At 33.9% G+C, this 24,433-nt stretch overlaps 1 protein-coding gene across 1 annotated transcript; it reads right to left on the reverse strand.

Moving 5' to 3' along the window:
• Nucleotides 1-678: 678 nt before the first annotated feature.
• On the reverse strand, nt 679-21,730 carry LOC143067170 (cytochrome P450 4F1-like). Its single transcript, XM_076240264.1, has 11 exons — nt 21,374-21,730; nt 17,700-17,847; nt 16,859-17,040; nt 15,262-15,386; nt 10,304-10,372; nt 8,901-9,024; nt 8,051-8,180; nt 5,409-5,532; nt 3,766-4,050; nt 2,670-2,735; nt 679-1,088 (listed from the first exon to the last, which is right to left on the reverse strand). The coding sequence occupies exons 1-11, from the start codon at nt 21,566-21,568 to the stop codon at nt 989-991; spliced, it is 1,548 nt and encodes a 515-aa protein (XP_076096379.1). The 5' UTR covers nt 21,569-21,730; the 3' UTR covers nt 679-988.
• Nucleotides 21,731-24,433: the final 2,703 nt, after the last annotated feature.

A 24,433-nucleotide genomic window follows, 5' to 3' on the forward strand; every position in this document is an offset into this window, starting at 1 on the left:
TCCACTGAGTATAGTATTTTTACTTACAGAACAAGTTTGCAGTATTGCATTCTCCACTGAGTATAGTTGATTATGGTGTAAATGTGACCACCGTTCGACTAGATCAATCTTCAATGGTTTTCTAATATCAGAGAAAAATAAACCATGCATCTCTGATGATACCGAAAACAGTGCAATTTCACACCCAATACATTTGACATACCATAAGTGGTTGCCCATAAACTGACATAAAAATAAACTTTAAAATTCAAAAACTCCATAATATATAAACCATAACTGTGGGGCGGTGCCAAACAATATTCATGTATTTGTAATATGTCAATGATTATGCAAATGCATACCAATTACCATTGACCAACAACTAGTTGTTCTTCTTGACTTACTTATTAACTAATAAATTGCTGACGTTACCGCTGCCGACGCATCTCCTCCTGAAGAGAATGGATCGGATATAACCCTTGGCGTGGCAAAGAAGAGGTAGACAGAGAGTTGCATAGCTTTCTATATAATTTTTAAAACAAAAAAGCAAGAATTCGTTTATAAAAAAAAATCTATTTTAATCAGGCAATGAATCTTGGCACAAACGTGTTCAACAAAAGAGGTGTTATTAGAACTAGAATATAATAATAGTAAATATGAATCAATTAGACCAAAAAAGAACGAATACCACAAGTTTGCTTTCTTTTTTTTACTTGTTTATTAAAAAAAAAATGTCAATAAGATAGGCAAACTACAGATAAAAAAACAACAATGGTATAAAATAGCGGGAAAGAATCCATCAATCTAAAATGATTCTGTTGTTAAATTTTCATTATAGCTATAATAGTTGATGTGATATTTTTGTAATAATCATATAGTAAATGGTCCTTCAATGAATCTTTTAAATACAACTTCAGATTTTGTTCTTAATAAGTTACCATTTTAAACGTTATAATTTACATTGGTTATACAGTTTTTCTGTGTCTTTGAGTTGAATCATTGGATGTCATCATCGCCTTTTGGCAAACATTTTTATCCCATTTTTAGCTCTTCTAACTGCAGCACCTATTCTTTCTACTGTATGATCTGGATCAACTGTCAATTCATACCTTTAATGTAGTGATAATCATTAATAGATGTTTATGAGGAGTAAAACGTAGATATGACAGCAGAATTTAACCAACAACAAACGAAAACAGACATCTGGATGTCACCATATGGTCTGGGTTGTAAAACAAACAAAAACAATTGCATTGCAACATTTAAACCTCTTTATCAGAACTAAACATTTAATGATGAGAAAAAAATATATAACGGGAGGACCATGAAAATAAAATCAAGCTATACGACAATGATCACTTCACCGAAAGATATTCATGAGAAAACAAGCAACGTGACCAGAAAGCCTGTCATTAAACATATAAGAACATTATAAAAAAGAATTATATAAAACAAGTTTAGTTTAACTATAGTAATCCTGCGTATTAATAACATCAAACAACATCAGTTTTGCTTATTGTGTTTGTAACTGTTATGTTGACATTATTCGTTTGAACTTAAACAATTAATATTGATCTGCATGTTGCCATTTATCAAAATATACTTTCAATCTATTGTTGGTATCCTCAAACTATTAAAAAACCGTATTTGCTGCACTTACTTTGGCCAATTTTTATAAATGTGACCTTGGCATAGTATCCTAAGAATAAAAAAAGTGTTCACACGATTTTATATGACAATATGTTCAAACAAACTAAGGTTGTAGAGCTATTATATGACAATCCCCTTTCTCTCAAAGGTTTTATTTTTTGTTACTTTGACTTTTAAAACGATGTGTTATTAAAATCAATGCACATCTTTGTAAATACAACGTCCTGCAAACCATTCTCTTATCAAAGAGAGGCAGAAGATGTGAGTGAAAAAATGGCATGGCAATTGCAAACAAACAAAAAAACGACACAAAGACAACAACAGTTGTTTTCCAACTCTGAAATATGACCGAATGTGAAATACTTAAATTGAAACACGTTTTTCATGACAATGTATTAATAAGAATGTTATCGCTATAAACAACACAGACATTGCAAACGTTCAGTAGCACAAATAACACTTAAAACTATTGCAAGAGCAACAGGATGCTCTTAGATAGTAGGGAGCTAAACAATCGAGCAAATCGAAATCAGTTTAATAAGTAAACACGATCATATCAAAAACTGGATCAGTGAAGTAAAAAAAGAACATATGTGAACATAGAATTCAGAAAGTGTGGATCACGCATAAAAGTAAAATAACCTGTTCATGACCAAGATACCGGACTCCAAGGAAAATTCAAAATGAAAATTCCCTTATCAAATGGCAAAATCAAACGCTCAACCCATATCAAACGAATGGAAAACAACTGTCTTATTCCCAACTTGGTATAGGCATTTTCTTATGTTGAAAATGATGGATTGAACCTGGTTTTAAAGCATAGATTTTCATAACATTTCCTATAATTATTGTTAATCTGTTGGTGCTAGGACAAACTATTAGAACACTCGCTTCATACTGCTCTTTCCCAATAATAAATTCGTGGCACTAAATGTATGTTTTGCTATTTACCCTTTTACATTAAAAGTGTCAAGACTTATTAACTTAATGCCATATCATTTTCAATCTAGTCCCCTCTATTTAGTAGTAAATGGTCTTACCGCTTTAATATTCTTGTAAGAACTGTTTTTTCCTCATTCATAGCAAAGTTCTGTCCTATACAGTTCCTGGTAAATAGATTATCCATATAAATCAAACGATATATAAACAGCAATCCCATACTCTACTTAGTAGTAAATCTATACTTTCAAATACTGTCTGTTGAAAACATACATTGGCAATCATTCCACAACTTCTTGATTTTTTATGTATGCTTGTTGTTTTCTATTTTAGCGATGTTCAAAAAGTAAGTCGAAAATAAACTAACAACGCCATGGCTAAATAAAGGCGACAGTAGTATACCGCTGTTCGAAATTCATAAATCCTGGTTACAAACCAAAAGAGTAATATCACATATCAATTGAGAAAAAGACAAATCAAGGGAGATAATCAAAACAGGGGAAATCGGTTGAACCTCGAGTGCCTTCTTTTATAACCCGCCATGCTATCCCTCTACTAGAAGGTTGTTCCTGATATACAATATGGTTGGGGTTTTATTTCTGTGTGGTAAATTGTGTCCTATATTATGAACTTTATGCAGTCTTTGTCGTATGCTATTGTTTGAATAGATTTTGTTTTGTTATCTATGATGAGTATTAATCACGAACCTGTCTTTAGCGCGATTTGCCATGTTGATGTAACGTTAGATTTTGGTAGAATGTGGCAAACAATTTACGAAGTATGTAGTTGTGCTGTGTTGTAGATGATATTTTTGGTATTATTTGATTTGAGATGTCAAACGAGAATGTATATTTATAAATAATCATAGACTACCACTATACAGATAAACTAACAATGAAACAGTCCCTGATTTCTTTGAATATATCTAATGCGTGTACTTTCAAGAACTGAACTATAGAAATAAGTAGAAGAGAACCAACACGTACATGCTAAATGTATGCACGTTCTAGTAATTATTTATACAAACTTCCCATCAAAAATGAAAAAATACAAAGACTTTATTGGTATCGGAACACCTCTCTTTTATGTACGTCTTAATCTAGAACGTTAACAGTGAAAGCATGGAAACATTTTTTAGATTAGATCACTGACTGGAGCTGTAAACTTTTTTCCAAGTTTCCTTACAGTGACTCTTACCTTGGACCAGCTGAGAAAGGCACAAATGAATAAGTATATCCTTTATTGTTCATAATATTTTCCTTAGAAAATCTCTCTGGGTCATACTTGTTTGGCTCTTTCCAAACTGTTGGATTAATATGTACAGAGCTCAGACTTATAGAGAAGTTTGTCCCAGGTGGAATTCGGTGGCCATCAATTTCAACTTCTTTGGTGCTTCGTCTTTGTATAAACGGTACAGGACTGTGAAGTCTCATCCCTTCCTTGATACACATAGTAAGGTACTCGAACTTGGACAAATCATCCCTTTAAAACATTATCAATAAAAAAGATGTATTTATACTTCTTGTCTACTGAAAATGAACAAGTGGGCTATAGTCGAGACCAAAGAGACATTTAAAATCATACGTCAAACCCAAACTGATATAATTGTTTAGACGACATTGCATCTAACTTGCTGTGGAGGCTCTTACAGCATACTATGAATTTAGCAATTTTTAAGGCTGTTCTGCAAACTGTAGTTGTTGTATGCTTGTCCTTTGGTCTTTGCACTACATATGTTTTCATAGCACCATACATGTCTTTATGTTTAAACTACGTAAGATGGTACGATATGGTGCTTAATCAATATAAATTTATTAGCTCTCATATGCAGAATTCAATATTTAGTTCATGCAAACAAAGCTTTTTTGTTTGAAATATTTTCATTTGGTGAACAGCAATGCAATTACAGTTTTCTGTACTTCAGCGAACATACATTTGTTTCGTGCATTGTAAAACAATAATTTTAAAGCACCTCCATGCCAAAACATGTTGGGCTAACAGAAAATGTATTTTGTGGCTATCTACTCGCTAAAAGAAATACTCGATGCGATGTGCTTGCTCTTTATAAATAATATTTCATACCGGTATCACTTTAACTGCACAACATGCGCAATCACGACAAATGATATCTCTTCAGTTATGATTGAAGCCAAAATAAATAAAAAGAAAAAAATTATACAAAAACAATTTTTATGTATTTTTCTATCCTGAGTGTATTGCATTTATTTGTACTGTATTCCTGTTACGTGATGTTGTAATTTTAACGGTATTTTTAACATTGTCATGTAAGCGGGAGATTTCGCTAATTATAAAACCAGGTTGAACCCACCATTGTTTCTCACCATTTTTTCTTAAAAAGTTCTATACCAAGTCAGGAATATGGCAGATGTTATCAAATAGTTTGTTTCTATGTATGTTGCATTGGCGTTTGATTTTGTTGCACTTCAGTGTTTCTGTTCTTCTGTATGTGTTTCCCTCGGTTTTAGTGTGTAACCTGGATTTGTTATCGTTTAATCAGTTGTGAGCTCAGGTATATCAAGAAAATTGAGTATTGTTGTTACATGTTATGTGTAATTTGTTGATAATGTAAGCCTATATAAATCCAAAAGCTTGGCTTTCAGGATTCATTTCTACATTTTGAAATACAATCATGTTGGCATATAAAAGTCAAGCATGTGAACTTATAGATGGGCATATTCTAGTATTCAATGAAAAAATACCAAGTACCATTCACAACAGGTAAAAAAATTAGTCATATTCATGTATTTACACATCCTTGGACACATATAGTTAAATCAATTACAGTATTCGAATTTTCGTCTGTAATATAAAACACTTACCATTTAACAAAGTTATTATTTCTGAGTACTGAGTCTACTTCTTCTTGACATTTGTTTTGATAATCCTTTTCCTTGGACAATGAGTATAAAATCCAGGATATTGCACTTGCAGTTGTATCATGACCTGATTTAAAAGAAAATAACAAACAATAAGAAAACAATCCCTTTTCTATAAGCAATCACATGTCGACTTGATTTGAAACTAGATACTCAAACTCATAAGTCATAAATCTAAAACAATTTGACAAGTACAATGGCAATAACGAAAAACGATCAAATGACAAACATTAATATAAAACATAAAAAAACATTGAAAACAAAGAACTGCATATGTTGTTGATAAGATTCAAAAGTAAGAGATTTTCAATTCCAAAAATAGAAATATTTTCAATCTGACTGCTTGATTTTGTTTATTATTTTTCGAACTAAATGTTATATAACAAGACAAAAAGTGTCTGAAATTGCGCCTCCTCATACAATTAATTGAGGTAACATATATATATACTAAATAATCATCTGAAAATTGCCTTTCGTTGAAACAAAGTAAACTTTGACGAACATTTCCGTGTGCAATGAGTCGTAAAATTACACGCTATTGGCAAACATGAAGTGACTGCAATGCAGATGTAACAAAAAGAAAACGCTGCAAATCTACATTATTAAGCTGCAAACCCCATAAAAAGGAATTTCTTTTCATCGAAAAAAAATAAATTTCAGACGGATAGACTCGAGCGGTTCATATACCTGCTATCACCGTTAGCGACAAAAGTTAACATGAAACAATATTTCGTTAAACTATTTCAGAATTGAATGCTTAGTACAACTTCATTGGGATGTTAAAGCGTTGCTCGAAGCACAACAACGTTTTTTTTGCCATTCATACTTACAATGTCAAGGCTTTAACAACCCTATAAATTCATAAAAACAAGAATTCAATTCTTATAATGACATTTTGTGGCGACATTCATGCAATTCCGAATTGTTTCAAGCTGTTAGTTTTTTTCTTTGCATTATTTTAGCATTGTAATGGATAGTATGTGCAGTCATAGTTGTATTTTATACGGTAATATAAAAAAAATATTGGAGTGTCTTTACAGATTTTAATAAAAGGTAAAATCACAAAAATACCGAACTCCGAGGAAAATTCAAAATCACAAAAATACCGAACTCCGAGGAAAATTCAAAACTGATAGTTCTTAATCAAATGGCAAAATCAAAAGCTCAAACACACAAAACGAATGGATAACAACTGTCATATTCCTGTCTTGGTTTAGGCATTTGCTTAAGTATCAAGTGGTGGATTAAGGTAGATAGGGTGTCTTCCTCCATATTGGATTTTGAAATACCAGAAACCAAGGATTAGATCTTTAATAGAATGTGCAAATTTTTAGAGTAGTAGTTAATTCATGTGTTAGAACTTCCACTTCTATATAGAAAATGACATGTTTTATCATATGTATGGTTGTATTTTACAAAAAAAACAGAAAACTTTTGTTTGATCAATTTTTTTCCAACTTTGCCACATAAGGGGAGGCAACTCAAATGCAAGGGCAGATAATTCAGATTAAGGTACTTTTACAATAGAATGTGTTAGGAATTTCTCTATTTTATTATGTAGCAAGAAAACGGGTCCGGTGACCCCATTTTTTCTTTTTCTTAACTAAAAGATTACTAATAAAGCTATCTTCTCATATGTTATCTCAAAATTCTATGGTGTAGTTTACGGTTTATTGCAGAAAATTGGGTTTTCCATGCATAATCTATACAAAATTTGTCAATTTTGAACACCGTGTAGCATGAAAATAAATTCGGTGACCCATTCTTTTTATTACTTTTTTTTTAAAAGCATAATATAAACTACATTTTGGCAAATTATAAAAAAGTTCTATGGATTATAATTTAGACACCCCATCTACTTAATTAAACCTGTTTTATAGCTAGCTTAACCTCTCACTTGTATGACAGTTGCATAAATAAAGTCAACAGTAGTATACCGTTGTTCGAAAGTCATACATCTATTAAGAGAAAACAAATCCAGGGCACAAACTAAAACCGAGGGAAACGCATCAACAATATGAGGAAAACACCGAAACAACAGAAACACTGAAGTGGAACAAAAACAAATGACAAAGTAAAACATATTCCATTAAAATGACAACGATGTGTGAACAAAACAAACAGACATAATTGGAAAAAAAGGTTAAAAATAGGGGTACAGAAGTCAACATTGTTCTATAATCTTAAACACTATAAAAACAATTGTTGGCCGTTTCAATGCATTTTGTTTTTATGTTTAATTTCCAAGTGAAGGAATTTAAGAACTCAATAAGCTATTTGAATGCAGTCAAATGTCAGTCGCATCTTTGCTCTAGATCTTTATCTGTTTCGAACCCTTGTTAAACTCTTTTTATAATTGTCTAACTTCCAGGGGTTAGAGCTTGTCGCTGTCTGGTCATTTAGTAATATAGACGCCTATTTGTAGCTCTTACATATTTCCATACTAATCCGTAGCTTTGTATCTGTGCATTAACATACACTTGAGTCCATAAACTTTCGACATAAAGAGCAATAGACATGGAATTTGTTTTTAATGTGTACTTGTAATGGATAAAGTTAAATTCTTCAAATGTTAATATAAATACCTTCGAATAGAAATGTGTCGACTTCATTTCTAATTTCTTGTTCTGTTAGACCTTTGCCGTCATCGTCTTTTGCAGTCAATAAAATATCTAGGAAATCTAAACATTTCTTTTTACTAATATCCTCTGTTTCCTGGTACAAATAAAACGACAAAATTTCATCACTATACATTAAATAGTATTTTAAAATAAGAAGATGTGGTATGAGTACTAATGATACAACTGTCCATCCAAGTTAACAATTATTAATTAAAGTACGGCCTTCAACACGGAGCATTGGCTCATACGGAACAAGAAATTACAAAGGGCCCTAAAATGACTAGTGTAAAAATATGCAAACAGGAAAACCAACGGTCTAATCTATTTATTACTATATAATAAACGAGAAATGAGAAACACTTATGAACCACACCTTCACAATTGACAATCACTTAACAAAAGGCTTCAATAGTTTTAAATATGGTTGGAAATGACCATGATGATTTGAATGCGATCTACCTTAGTTGATTATCCAATAAAAATTCTAAAAACGATTTCACTCAAAAACCTGGCCTATTTAGCATCTTGAATCATCATGGTTACTTAACTACATATCGTGTATAAGAATTATTTATATTCTACCAGTTGATTTATTATAAAATTGTTCGTTTCCTGAATCTATGTGAAGTCTTGAATGATAGTGAAACATTAGCCACTTTCAAAAACAACAAGTGAATAAATGTTAATAATTTGTGTTTCATTTGAATTGTTTTCTTGTTGGGACCATTTGGAATAAATACAGGTCAATATATACATGTGCATGAATTACGTGTCCATTACATGCAACAGCTTACTAAATATCATTAATACTAACCAATACTTTTCTTCTGGCTTTTATAATGTCATCTGCCACTTTATGTACATAATCACAATTCTTTGAAAACTCTCTACCAATGGAAGTCAAGTAAAATATTGTATCTGGAAACAACCATGGTGATCTGTGTAACAAAAAAAATTTCTCAAAACATTAACAAGCTTGGAAAAAAATAACATCACCACTAAAAACATTAAATATTAATACATACTAAATTAACTAAAAAAAAAACATATGAAGTATATTGATACTCGTATATTATCGGCTACAGAAAGGTAAATAAGACAGATAATATGCTTGGATACTAGGTAAAAATTAAGGCCACGGTAATTTAAAATCTGGGTTTAATCAAAAAAAGAAGAAAAAGCAAGGTAAGAAAACAAAAGAATCGAATGGACTCCAATAACACATAGACAAGGTGAGTCGACGTGTTTAAATGTCTACTGTCCAGCATGTATTACAAGGCATACAAATTCACATTCAAGTCAAAACGTCAAAATATCACAGTTAACAAAATAACCACAAGCGGTAACATTACAGGTAGGACGATTATCATGGTTTCTAAAAATCGAAGACTGCAAAAAGTATCTCGCTGGTGAGTTTAGACATACTAGATATATCATATCGGTAAAAAAAATCGTAATTGTGGTCGTTAAACTTATGTAGTGTTGATTACAGTCTTACTCCAGAAGGCTCCTTATTCATAGTGTTGAATTAAGCGATAAAAGTATATGATTTTAAACTCAGAAAATAATGGAAACAACATTCTATGAATTTCATGCGTCCAAAGCGCTCTCCTTGATATACCTTCTTTATCAGGAACAACTTTGATCAAAGCCGAATATTTAAAAGCCAATAATGACCAAAAACAGACCAGATAATTTCAAGGGAGAAATCAGATACCATATTCGAATAAAAACAGACAAAACCGCGAGAAAAAGGACAAGTCATCAAAAAGAATGATCAACAAAACACTTCACAGAAAATTTTAAGTTGATTTTATTTTGCAACAGATCAAATGCCTATAACTGCATTTAAAAATTCTTAATTTGAACAAAATGTATCGTTTAGAAAGACGCCATTTCAATGGTAAATATAAACTGAAACAGCTTTGATATGTTTTAGTTCAGCGTGTAACCCTGGTATCTGTAAAATCTTCTTCAGTTATTTTCACACAGTTAATTTAAATTATCTTACCAATTTATGATAATTTCGACTGCTACTGGAGAGCGGTATCTAAATTATATCTCGATGCAAATTACTTCCACTACATAAGTTCAGATTCCTCTCATACCTCTGTTCTACTTAAATCAAACACAAATAGTTTTAATATAATTCAAACCGCTTTCGTTTTGTTCAAATCGAGAACATTTGTCCTTATATGGGACATATATTTATCATACCTGCTTCTTGCTGCCCAACACTTTGAAATAATACCAACAGCCTTACAATATGGATGAGATTCTCCACTTCTGCAATTTGAAAAGAAAAATTACATTATTCATCATATGCACATACCAGGCATCGGTAATATACAGTAACTACATATTTAACTTTCATAAGTAGTGCATAATACTAACACTTAATTAGAAACATTGTGTCTAGAAAAAGAAATCAGTAAAGTTATTGTATATACATGTATGCTGTAGTGTTTCTAAAAACCTAACGAAGCCATTGACAAAAAAAATGCAAACCATAATATTGCATTCATTACGGATAGGAAACATCCAATTCGATATAATCTGATATCAGCCAAGCTATGTATGTTAAGCTATTTCCTACATTCTGCACCTTAATCTATAATTCCGCTAAATCAGAGTGACAGACGGTCAGAATATAGGATGACATTGATGAAAACATCAGATTTTGTACACGAGTTTGACTTTGGTTACGGATTATCTTTCAAACGTATTGCATAATACAACCATGTTGAACGTGTCTATTCCATCTAACTTGAGATAAAGGATACAACAGATACAGATAAGTCTGTCTCGTTTTAACATTGTCACAAAAGTGAGAGGTTTAGCTTGCCATAAAACCAAGTTCAACACATCATTTTTGTACCAAGTCAGGAATATGACAGTTGGTATCAAATAATTCGTTTCTATGTATGTTGGCGTTTATTTTTTGTTGCACGTTAGTGTTTTTGTTGTTTCTTTAGTTTACTCTAATAGTTGATGTGTTTCCCTATGTTTTAGTTTTTAACCCGGATTTTTTCTCTCTCAATCGATTTATGACTATCGAACAGTGTAATACTACTGTTGCCTTTATTATTCATATATTGACTTACGTCTGGAAACTAACAATAAAGTTCGGTTAAAATAAAAACTTTACAACAAAAGAGATGATTTCAGTTTTCCAATTGCGAGCTTTCCATTTCTATAATATATACGGAGTATTATCTCCTAATTGATACGACATTCTCGGGTTTTTATTTCCTATCATGATTTCGCCGATAGAGCGTTGCTGCTCACAAGAATGTAATTTAAGAACTAAGAGTTCCAATGGTGAAGTTGAAATCATATCTTCGCAAATATTGCGTTATATGGAATATCCGTTTCAGTTGATAGCGGATATGTTTCTAATGTCGTTACTACAACCCCGTCCCCTTTCCACGAAAGTGTACTACCGAATAAAACTTGTTACCGAGTTTGCACTATCATGAGCAACACGATGGGTGCCACGTGTGGAGCAAGATCTGTTTATCCTTTCGGGGATCACCCCAAAGTTTTTGGTGGGGTTCGTGTTTCTTAGTCTTTAGTTTTCTATGATTTTTTGTGTACTATTGTTTGTCTGTTTGTCTTTCCTTTTTTGCATGGGGTTGTCAGTTTATTTTCAATTAATGATTTTCAATGTCCCTCTTGTATTTTTCGCCCAAATTTTAAAGACTTAACCAGAAACATGGGTCGGGATAATTGAAATCAGTGAAGTTATTTTGTATACATGTTGACTTTAATGTTTCTAAAAACCGAACGTAGCCATTGAAAGGGATATGAAACCGTTTTAATGTATGATTTGAAGAAAATGTAAACCATGAACTTTCATTCATAACGGATATGGAATATCCAATTGTATCTAATCTTATATCAGCAAAGATATTTAGCCTACAAGGTTTAGCCACTTCCTACATTCTGCAACTTTATCTATAATACCGCTAAATCAGAGTGACACACTGTCAGAATGTAGGACGACATTGATGATAACTTAGATTATGTACACGAGTTTGGAATACAGGTAAATCTGAGTAACAAACTGGCCCAATGTAAGAAGACAGGCGCTAAATCAGAGAAACAAACCGTCAGAATGTAGGACGACAGGCGCTAAATCAGAGTAACAAACTGTCAGAATGTAGGACGGCAGGCGCTAAATCAGAGTAACAAACTGTCAGAATGTAGGACGACAGGCGCTAAATCAGAGTCACAAACTGTCAGAATGTATAACGACAGGCGCTAAATTAGAGTAATACCCCAGTCCCACTAGGCCACGATCGCACTACGATCTGCGAAAAAAATGCAAATTTTGATGATCGTAGTACGATCGGGTAGATCGCAGTAAGGTCGTAGCACGGTCGTGGTGAGGTCTTCAAGATCGTGATGAGCGTGGTCAACTTTGAATATGTTCAAAACAAGACTGGTGCGGTTGTGATGAAAACAGGTCGTAGTAGAAGCGTAATGAGAGCGCACTTAGGTCGTGGAAAGATCGCAAAGGTCGCTGTGCCATCGTAGCGAGAGCGTAGCGAAAGCGTGATTCTATTCGGAGAGACTGCGCTACGATCTCACAGCGACGTTATAACGACCTCACTACGACCATCACGTTCTCAACGCGACCTAACTACGCTTCCACTACGACCATACCACGTTTACACCACGCTGTTCAAGACCACAGTACGCCGGATTCTAGCACGCCCTTGTCGTTCTCATCACGATCTTCTTACGACCTCACTACTTTCATACTACGACTGTCATTCTTATTGTCATTTTCACATAAAATAAATAAAATCTCTCAAGGTTTTGTTTGTCTGTTTGTAATAAGGACTTCATGTCCATTTTACAAACCATGCTTCTCGTTTTTATATAGATTAGACCGTTGGGTTTCCCGTTTGAATGGTTTTACACTAGTAATTTTGGGGCCCTTTATAGTTTGCTGTTCGATGTGAGCCAATGTTCCGTGTTGAAGGCCGTACCTTGACCTAGAATGGTTTACTTTTATAAACTGTTAAGCTGAGGTCACACATTCACGATTTTTACTGCCGTCCTTGACAGGACCATTCCCGATTAAAATTTATCAAAAGTCTGATCAAGATCCTATGAATCGTGGATGTAAATTCAAACTTTAAAAATTTAATCACGACAACAATCAGATATTGTTCAGGAAGCGTCGATATTCAACCGTTTCCAAGCGAATTTATCCCGATAATCCCGTTCTAAATCCGCTTCTAATCCGATTTTTATCTTTCGCCAGGTAAAATTCGACCGAGTCTGTCACGACTGCGTCCCGATTCTACCGAATATAATCCGACAGAGATCAGATAGTGACAAGACAGTGAACCGACGCTGACGGAAGTTATCCGTTCGAACAAATTTCTCCAGATCATTCCCGTTCCACAGGACACTGTCCCGAATACACAGAACATTGTTAGGAATTCGATCCGATACAGCAGAATCTGTCACGACATAGGCACGATTGTAATACGACTAGAGAAAATCGGCTGAGTTTCCCCGAATGTTACGGGACGCACCTAACTGTCGGGGTGCTTTGCCGAACTATTCGGACCCTTCACGACCAGTAGGAATCTGTTACGAACTAAAACGACTGCGTTCAGACAATAATAGGACATTCCAGATAATTGAGGATACTAATCCGACTTTTTCACTTTTCGTGTCGTATCGCTGTCTGATCTCAAACGGGAGTAATAATCGGCAATGTGTGAACCCCGCATTACTTGGATGGAGAGTTGTCTCATTGACTCATACCATATCTTCCTGTATCTACTAATATTGACACATGTGTGTCATCTCTGCTATCGTTCACTAAAATATCGTCATTTGAGCTTGAAGAACCAACAATAGGTTGTAATTTAGGTTGCATTGATCGGCCCGTCATCTCTGCTGGATCAGGATTCGTTACTATCAGAACTCCCTTTGCCTCTACATCAACCCCTACCACCACGCCCATGTGTTCTAGTAGGTTTTGGTGGCATGACCGTATTGTTTCAGAGAAATCTACGTATTGATCAGAAACAGAAGGAATGGAACTGTATTGATATGGAACACGATGTTGACGTTTTTGCTAAGAACGTAGTAAGATCGCAGTTTGAACGTAGTATAATCGTGGTAAGAACGTGCTATAAGCGCAGTAGAAACGTGGTAAGATCGTGTTGCAATCGGATAACTCGTGGTATGGTCGTAGTGAGAACGTGATGAGCGTAGAAAGATCTTGATAAGCGTAGTAAGGTCGCAGAATAAGCGCGGTCAAAACGTCGTATAATCGTAGCGGGATCGTTGTAGAAGCGTTCTGAGGACGTAGTAGCATCGTGAAAGCAATGGAAATTCACATTTTCATGCCGCTCATACTGCGACCTCACCACGATCTGAATCTATTTTAGATCGCGGTGAGCGTGGTGCGATCGTGGTCTAGTGGGACTGGAGCTTTATAAACTGTCAGAATGTAAGACGACAGGCGCTAAATCAGAGTAACAAACTGTCAGAACGTAGGACGACAGGCGCTAAATCAGAGTGACAAACTGTCAGAATGTAGTATTGCCATAGATGATAACTTCAGATTATGTACATGAGTTTGGCTTTGGATACTAATTATCTTACAAACGTATTACTCATATTTAAAGACTTAATCAGAAACATGTGTCGGGAAGTTGAAATCGGTTTAAAAAAATATTATATACAAGTAAACTGTAATATTTCTAAAAATTTAACGTAGCGATTAAAAGGAACATGAAGCTATGTCAATGCCAGAATTGAAGAAAGTAAAAAACCATGATATGTCATTCATGACGGATGAGAATATCCAGTTCGATATCATCTGATATCTGCGAAGATAATAGGTTAAGCTATTTCCTACATTCTGCTTCTTAATCTATAATACCGCTAAACCAGAGTGACACACTGTCAGAATGTAGGACCACATAAATAATAATATCATATTGTGTGCATGAGTTTGACTTCAGTTACTCTTAATAGTAGACGAACATTACAGTCCCTGAAAGTAACTTTATGATCTCCGGCTGAATATTGCCTTTAACTTAAACAATGTCACCGAAGCCAATGTTAAGTGTGACATATGGTTGGTATACCATTTACTCAAGACGTACAATGACAACACGATAACAAAATTCTATACATACATATTTTTCTGACAGTCTGTTTCATATGAGAAAGCACATCTAAGCATCACATCTAAGGTGTAAGCACTTATCAACTGGAATACTTCAAAACTGTCACCCGTCGCAGCATATTTATCAATATTTGCCTAAAATTACAATACGATAATTTTCAAAGCTTCCACCGTTTGAGCAAAACGTTAAATCACAAAAATACTGAACTCCAAAGAAAATTTAAAACGCAAAGTCCCTAATTAAATGGCAAGATCAAAAGCGCAAACACATCAAACGAATGGAAAACAACTGTCATATTCCTGCCTTGGTACAGCAATTTTTTTCATTTATTTTTTACATCGATTGAGTAATTTCATACTTCCTCATGGCTGGACCATTTATAGCTAACTATACGGTTTGGGTTTTGCCGAGATGTTAAAGATGGTAATGCGATCTATCGTTGCTAACATCAATGTAATGGTGTGTCCTTGTTAATTTCTTATTTACTACTATCATTTGTTAAATACAATTAATATTGTATGATTTTTTAAGAGCCCATTGACGCAAAATGGTAAACACGAAATATTAACGTTTGCGGTTATATTTTCCATGCATAATATAGTTATGAATTTTTAGCAAATGAAACCTAGCGTAATATCAATATGAATAATATATGTACAATGATTTCACTATCAACATCAAGTATCAAGAAAATCAAAACAATAATGTTTATCAAGGCTTAACATTTATGCTTAAATAATTGATAAAGTAATATACAATCTTTTAGATATTATAAGACTTTTTCACATCTTTTATCCTAAAATGTGACATACCGAATTATCATCGGGTTGGTGCTGATACCAGCAACACCACTGACAGGTGTCATTTTGGGAGAGCAGAATCTTCTCACCCTTCTGAAGCACCTGAGATCAAGTTCACCAACCTTAGTTTTGCTTAGAAGGGGTTTGTGTTGATATTGCTTTTTTTGTTTTATGTAAAATTGTTCTTTGCGTTTTTATTTTCTTAAATGTCACTGCTGTTTATACCGGTAACGGTATTGTATATCCTTTAAAACCTGTTTCAATCTCTAAATTTCACATTCAGTTATGTTTTTTGTTAGAAAATTAAATTGACCGCTCGTTTAATAATTTGGTTATGTCTTAGGGTTAGATAAGAGCCAATTATCATGCCATCCGATATAGCGTCATGACATAACTTATCGTATAGAAGTAATAAGACGGGTGTCACATGTGGAGCATGATTCCCTTTCGGAATTACTGAGGTTATCATGGTTTGATAGGGTACGTGTGTCTCAGTCTTTAGTTTTCTGTGTTGTGTTTTATATACTGTTGTTGGTCTTGTGGTCGTTTTCATTTTCGCCATGGCATTGACAGTTCGTTTTTTCTACTCATCAGTTTGGATATCCTATCGGTATATTTTGCCTACCTTCTACATCGAATGACATTCAAAGAAATATTTTTTGTAACTGAGAATCAATTTGCAGTTTGCAATTTCGATAGATTTTTTTTTGTTAATTTCCCTCTTGAGCAATTTGAAGATTGCAATTTGAAGACATTTATAGCTTTTTTTCCTCCTTATTTCTCTATTAACAATACTATTAACATACCAACAACAAGTCAGCCGCCTCGTTATAAATATTTTGGTATGGACGAAGAATATCGAAATGGAAGGCTGGTGTTAGTAATCGTCTTGATCTAGCCCATTTGGCACCTCCAGCTAATAACAATCCTTCTCCAAGCCAAGGTAAGGCATGTCTGTATGCTCCTCCCCACTGAACTGGTTTAGGTTCTAAACAACAATGAAAGTTACGCAGATTTGAGAGTTCTCATTGGTTTAAATGTTAGTCGTACAATTAGATAAGGTCGACTGAAAAGGAAGTTCCACGATTAAAGAATCTTGATCCTTTGTTAATGTGTACCAAAATCATATCCTTAAAACGAACAACCGGATAAAATATCAGACTAAAATTCATGCGTATCATTCTTTTTCTTTATTGCCTTTTTTAATTTCACTCTGTCCTAAGACGTAGTCTCAACTCTGTCCAGCTTTGTAAATTTGAATAGATGTATCATATGGACATATAGGCATAAACGCGACAAGACTATTGCCCTTTGGTGTCTTTCTATAATTATTGTCGCATACTGAACAAGTGTCTCATCATGGCGAGTTTAGTCATAAAACTTCCCTTAGTTACCTTATCTAAAAGATCTATTAAAAAAAAACTCTTGAAACGCTTCGGAAAATCTTCGAAAACTCCTACATAAAGGCAACAGTAGTATACCGCTGTTCCAAATTCATAAATCGAGTGAGAGATAACCAATCCGAGCTACAAACTAAAACTGAGGGAAACACATCAAATATAAGAGAAAAAAACGACGCAATTAACAGAAACACTAAAATGCAACACACACAGGATATTTCCTGACCTTTTAGGTTGTAACTTTTACCTGCAGTCTTTAGAAGAACACTAGCAGTTTCTGGATGGTTCAACATTACACTCGGCCTTAATGGCCCTGTCCAAAAACAGTATATACGTGGTAACCTTCCAGTTGTTTCTTGTGCCCATCTTATCAATTTCTCTCCAGGTTCTGGAAGCTAAAAAATCACCAAACATACAATTCTATATCAGGTATAGTATACATTATTTGGCCGGTATCAACTTCGTCATTAATTCGGGTAAAGTATACGTGTGTATTAACTTTTGGTAAAGTATTCCTTATTTGACTAGTACAAATTACCAATACAGAATTTGGTAAAATTGTGTTGTTTGACTGTATTACATCTACATGTGTGTTGTTTGACTGTCTGACATCTACTAGTGTCTGTTTCCATGATCAAAAAGGTATCCAAATACACAGTTTAAATCAAACAAACAGTCGATTTGAAGATAATCAAAGTCTTACATTTTCTACTCGCAACATTTACCAAAAAAAATCCAATTTAAAAAAAAAAAAAAAATATTTTACTTTTTCTTACCTTGAAGTATGCAAGAGGAAGTTGAAACTAATAGATGGGGTTTACCAAATATATAAATAACAATGGATAATATACAGCATATACAGATTAATGGGGTGCCAATTAATAAAGAATGGCTAGAAAATATACAGAACAGAGGAAAATTGTCTAAAGCATTTAAAAATTAAAGAATATAAAAACTCAACTTATCCCTTATTATATCAACCGGACCCTCATACATGAAGTATGTGTAATATTTTATTTTAAAGTACAATTTATAACCTTTAAACTATAAAATTTTATTGGTCCTATTAAATCACATGTTTTAAGTAGACTGCCAATACATAAAATAAAAATAGCAATGAGATTTATGATAAGACGAATAATGAACCCTTGTAAGACTAGATTCATAAACTTCATAGTACAAGTGATGACAAACAAATTTGCAGTGTCATAAGGTCGAATTAGAATATACAAACTTGCGGTGTCATGAGGTCGAATCAGAATATACAAATTTGCGGTGTCATGAGGTCGAATCAGTCTGAGAATATACAAATTTGCGGTGTCATGAGGTCGAATCATAATATACAAATTTGCGGTGTCATGAGTCGAATGTTCTATAAAAGAGGGACGGAAGATACCAAAGGGACAGTCAAACTCATAAATCTAAAACAAACTGACAACGCCATGGCTAAAAATGAAAAGGACAAATAAACAACAGCACACACAACACAACATAGAAAACTAAAGAATAAACAACACGAACCCCACCAAAAAACTAGGGGTGATCTCAGGTGCTCTGGAAGGGTAAGCAGATCCTGCTCCACATGGGGCACCCGTCGTGTTGCTTATGTGATAACTAAATAGTCTAATTCGGTAGGTCACATTCATGAAAGGGAAGGGGATTGTAGTTACGACGTAAGGAACATATCCGATATCATTTGTGAAACGGTTATTCCATAACGGTCAACCAAGTCGTGATGGCGTCCGTAAAATTTACGAAGGGATGATTTCAACTTCAACATTTGGAACTCTTGGTTTAATAGCTTCCTTGTAAGCAGCAACCCTCTATCAAGAAAATCATGATAGGAAATGCAAGCACGGGAATATCGTATCAATTGGGAGATATATACCCCGTATGCAGGTGCTGCTGGAATGTTGCTACTTAGAAATGGAAAGTTCACAATTGGAAAGCTGAAAAGATCTCTTTTGTCGTAAAGTTTTGTTTTCAACCAATCCTCATTGTCAATTTCTAGATGTTAGTCAAGATATGAGGCCGACTTACATGTAAAATTGAGAATGAAAATGGGGAATGTGTCAAAGAGACAACAACCCGACCAAATAAAAAACAACAGCAGAGGGTCACCAACAGGTCTTCAATGTAGCGAGAAATTCCATGTAACTGTATCTGTAGTATCCTTTATCTCTAGCTCGATTTGATAGATGCGTTCCACATAGTCACCAAATTTTGAATTATTTAGTGAAAGAACATCATCTATGTAGCGAAAAGTAGAGTTAAAAGATATTGCTAACTTCTTATCTTTCTTCCTAAGAAGTTCCTGCATGAAGTCAGCCTCATAATGACAAAGAAACAAGTCGGCAAGTAGAGGGGCACAGTTTGTTCCCATTGGAATGCCGACAGTCTGTTGAAAAACCCGTCCTCCGAATGTAACAAATATGTTGTCAATCAAGAAATCAAGCACCTTGATAATATCAGTTTCAGAGAATTTTTTGATCGAATCAGAATGATCCTTTACAAAGTAGGATTTATCCCTCCCTAAGACAAGATACTTGTATCTACGTTGGCCAGTCATTTTTACGAAGCAAAGCAATACCAACTCTTTCAATTTGTCTTTTAGTTTGGAATGTGGAATACTAGTGTAAAGAGTAGAAAAGTCAAATGTTTTAATACTGTTACAAGATGAAAGAGAGTTAGATAATACATGACTTGTGATGCAGTTGGACTTGATTTGTGTCAAGGTGGATAAAATTAATCATTGGATTGTTTCGAACTACAGACATCTTCATGGTCATTTTGATTAAGTTGTCGGAGTGCAGGGTCCATCAAAAACTATTCAAAAATATAGACTATAGTCCATTATCATCAGTAGTATGTATAGGAATCGTCGCTACTTCCCAATTTTTACAATGCAGAGGTTCTCATTTTAATCAGCTCAGGATCTGCAAATAATCAGTAACGATTTCCCCCGAATGATGCAAAGCAGCAAGAAAATTGGTCATTGTCACTCGGCTAGACAAAGCTTTAGAACCTATTAAAGTTTAAAATAGTTTAACTTCTACTTCTACCAAAGTGATTGAACCACAATCACCAGGTTAACTTTTCTGTCACGTAAGGGTGTTCGAATGAACAAGCCAAACAAAAAAAAAAAAAAAAAAAAATGATATACATGAATCTATCAGTAAGGGTTAAAACCTGGTGATCAAAGATTTTTTTAATCAGTCTGGAGTCTCTGACTTATGTACTGATGGATACGTCACTGAGTAGAGTAAGGCGTTCCAATCCCAAAAGTTTCTTGGGTAGAACGAGTGTTGTGCTGTTACACGTTATGATTTGGATAAAGTTGTTATGCCAAACGTATGCCCCATTAAGGGGCAATATCCTTTTCGCTCGGTGCGTCTGTTCATTTCTCCGTCGTCTGTCTATTCGTCTGTCCCGAATCATGTTATTTTTTGGTCGAGGTTGTTTTTGATGAAGTTGGAAGTTCAATCAACTTGAAACTTTATACACATGTTCCCTATGATATCGAGTTTTTAACCCATTTTTAAGGTCCACTGAACATAGAAAATGATAGTGCGGCAGGGCATCCGTGTACTATGGACACATTCTTGATGACTATATTTTGAGAGGGTCTGTGTGATGGTACATTAATTTTACGACTTGCTGCGATTTTACTTACTGGTTCAGTGCTGATATTATAAATCTAAACATGGTTTTCTTATTTACTGTAACGATGTCAGTCCAATTTAGATGAAAAAATAGCGATTAAAGATGATCTGCTTCAGAACTGGTGTGTAACAAATCTTGATGATATACTTTGTATCATATCTTAATGTTACAACATTTATATTTATTAGCAATAAATTATTAGTAACATATGAAATAAGTGTCGATGTGAAAAGGGGGTAATACTATTAATATACTTACCAAGTGAAGATGACCATACAACCAGTGCCTTTTTCCTGGTTCTGGTAAACCACTAAATGTTTTCCGTAAATTAATAAATCCAATAATTTCTCGCAGTACAACAGTTAAAATGTAAACAACTAACCCAACCAGTAAAGTGGCAGTGACAGATCCAGGGCTAACACTCATTCGCTCAAAATATTCGGAAGAAAACATTTCTTTTTTTTGTTGTTAGTTAGCTAACTGAGCAGATCTATTCTTTTTAGTCATTTATAATCATGTTTATGTTATATAGTTGTCAAATGTAATCAGCTTGAATAAATAAACTAAACACAAGTCTAATGTCAACAATGTCAAAATTTAGAACAACGGACTGGACTTAATCATTTTGTAGTTGTCTCCCTTTGAATAAGCTATTGTAAAATTTTGTATTCTTGGCATTACATTTTTGCTAAATAATATAAATGTGCATTGTCTGACTTAAACTGTATACCTTTTTATGCTTCTTTGTTTTAATTTGTTGTGTTTTATAGGATTAAGATTAGTATATTAACACAATGTTGACTGCTGTACCACAGGCACTTGTCTCAGATCCCCCCCCCCCTAATATACCTTATTATAACAGGCACTTGTCTCAGAATTTTTTTTCCTATATACCTTATTATAACACAAGGTACTTAAGTTCTATTCATACGAAAACTAACAGTTTTTTTTAAACAATTTTTATAATAAATCAGTTACTGCGGACGTGTATTGCCAATTCTTCAGCGGTTTGCAAAATTATTACGATTGACATACTTTGGTAGGATTGCTACGGATGATTCAAACAACAAATGTAGGCATGTTTAGTTATACACAATTGTAAAGATAAATCAATTACGATTTACGATATAACAAGTTTTAGTGGGGTTGACAGCCTATAAAGCGGCATATAACGGAATTTCGTCACCACCTGATATTTTTTTCTAAAATGCAAGTTAATAAAAGTACCTTGTGTTATAATAAGGTATACAGGAATTTTTTTCTGAGACAAGTGCCTGTGCCTGTGTTATAATAAGGTATATATAGGAAAAAATTTCTGAGACAAGTGTCTGTGCCTGTGTTATAATAAGGTATATAAATTTTTTCTGAGACAAGTGCCTGTGTGTTATAATAAGGTATATAGGAAATTTTTTCTGAGACAAGTGCCTGTGCCTGTGTTATAATAAGGTATATATAGGAAAAAATTTCTGAGACAAGTGCCTGTGTCTGTGTTATAATAAGGTATATAGGAATTTTTTTCTGAGACAAGTGCCTGTGTGCTGTACCCCAATTTGTGAATTTCCACCTATTATTTCTGTTTTATTTTGTTCAGTCACACATCGTTGTTAATATAATGGAATGGAGTTGAATGTGTTGCGACTGTCACACAAGTCAGAGGTTTAGCCAGCTTTATAACCAGTTTCTACATTAGAAAATGCATGTACCTAGTCAGGAATATGACAGATTTTATCCATTGGTTTGATGTTTTTTAGCTTTAATTTGCTTTTGCCCGAGCTTTTGCCATTTGAATAGGAACTTTATGTTTAGAATTTTCCTCGGAGTTCAGTATTTTTGTGATTTTACTTTTTTCTTAATATTCTAAAACAAAATCGGGACTTTCAAATATAATAAAAATCGATGGCCGCGTGATTATTGGCAGAAATGGATTAAGGGGGGCAGGGGGCCCGCCCCCCCCCTTTTTGGGAAAAAATTGTTAGTTTGAAGTTGCTTAAATAGGGAACCATTGAAGCGTGACTGGAGCGGGCCCCCTCTTTGGTCAGTCAGTGGGCCCCCACTTATGTAAATTTCTGGATCCGCCACTGATTGGAGTTTCAGGGAAAAGAAGTTCCTTCATAATATAAATTCCAAGAAGAAGAAATATTCTGTAAGAATATTTCCATTGGAACAAATATACCATAAATATAACATTATTTGTTGCTTACGGAATAAAGGGTATATATAATATTTATTCCAACAGGAACATAGATAATGACATTGTTTATAACAAAGTTTCTAGTGGACCCTCTGTTAGGTGGAACAAATATACGTTGACAGGCGCTTGGGAACTGGGTATTAATTATTTTTTTCATATATTTTTTTTTTAAATCTCATTTCTCAATTTTTGAAATATTTTGTTGGACTGCTAAATTTTTATTTAATTAACTTGAAGAGAAGTCAAAGTGAGTTTTTTAATATCATGCTTACAAAAGGTATTTGCCAAACATATTGGATGAGAGGTAAACAAACTTCCTAAGTCGTTAGTTACAGACAGCTCGATAGAGGATTTTACTGTTCAGAACCATTGATACAAAATGATTGCATTCGGTTCCAAAACTAACGGTGAAACTTTTCAAATACATTTTGAACTGACTGTCATTCCTATTCAAATCAAATACTCTAAAAAAAATTCAAACATTTCAAATATTCTGTTAACGGTCAACCAATTTGTTTTGGTGTCTTTAGATGGTGTAGTCGTATTAAAACTGTAATTAGAACGACACCAAGTGCATGGTGACATTGTCTGAATGCATCACCACAGGCACTTGTCTCAAACAGAAAATTTCCTATATACTTTAATATGGGGGGGAAAAAATAAAAGACAATTGCCAGTGTGCATCACACATCATGCGATTTCAATTTGACAAGAAAGGAACAAGTTTCCTGACCAGGGACCTTTTGTAAAAGAGTCTGATTTACAGTAAGATCATATCTAAAGAGTCTGATTTACAGTAAGATCATATTTAAAGAGTCTGATTTACAGTAAGATCATATTTAAAGAGTCTGATTTACAGTAAGATCATATTTAAAGAGTCTGCTTTACAGTAAGATCATATGTCATTGTCCCCTTCTCCATATTTTTGATAGATGATTTAAAATTGCGAAATCAGTAAAATACCATGATATGCGGGATAATTGTCCACGCTAAAATTTCCAGCATAAGTGACAACTAGTTAGGTTCCTTTTGCTATATTGTGGTTAGGATTCAGACCTGTTGATTTACTTTTACCACTACTTTTATAATAGTTTTCTGTTTTGATCTGTTTAATATCAGAAAAACAA

Source organism: Mytilus galloprovincialis, chromosome 3, assembly GCF_965363235.1.
Source record: "Mytilus galloprovincialis chromosome 3, xbMytGall1.hap1.1, whole genome shotgun sequence".
In the NCBI taxonomy this organism is placed as follows: domain Eukaryota; kingdom Metazoa; phylum Mollusca; class Bivalvia; order Mytilida; family Mytilidae; genus Mytilus; species Mytilus galloprovincialis.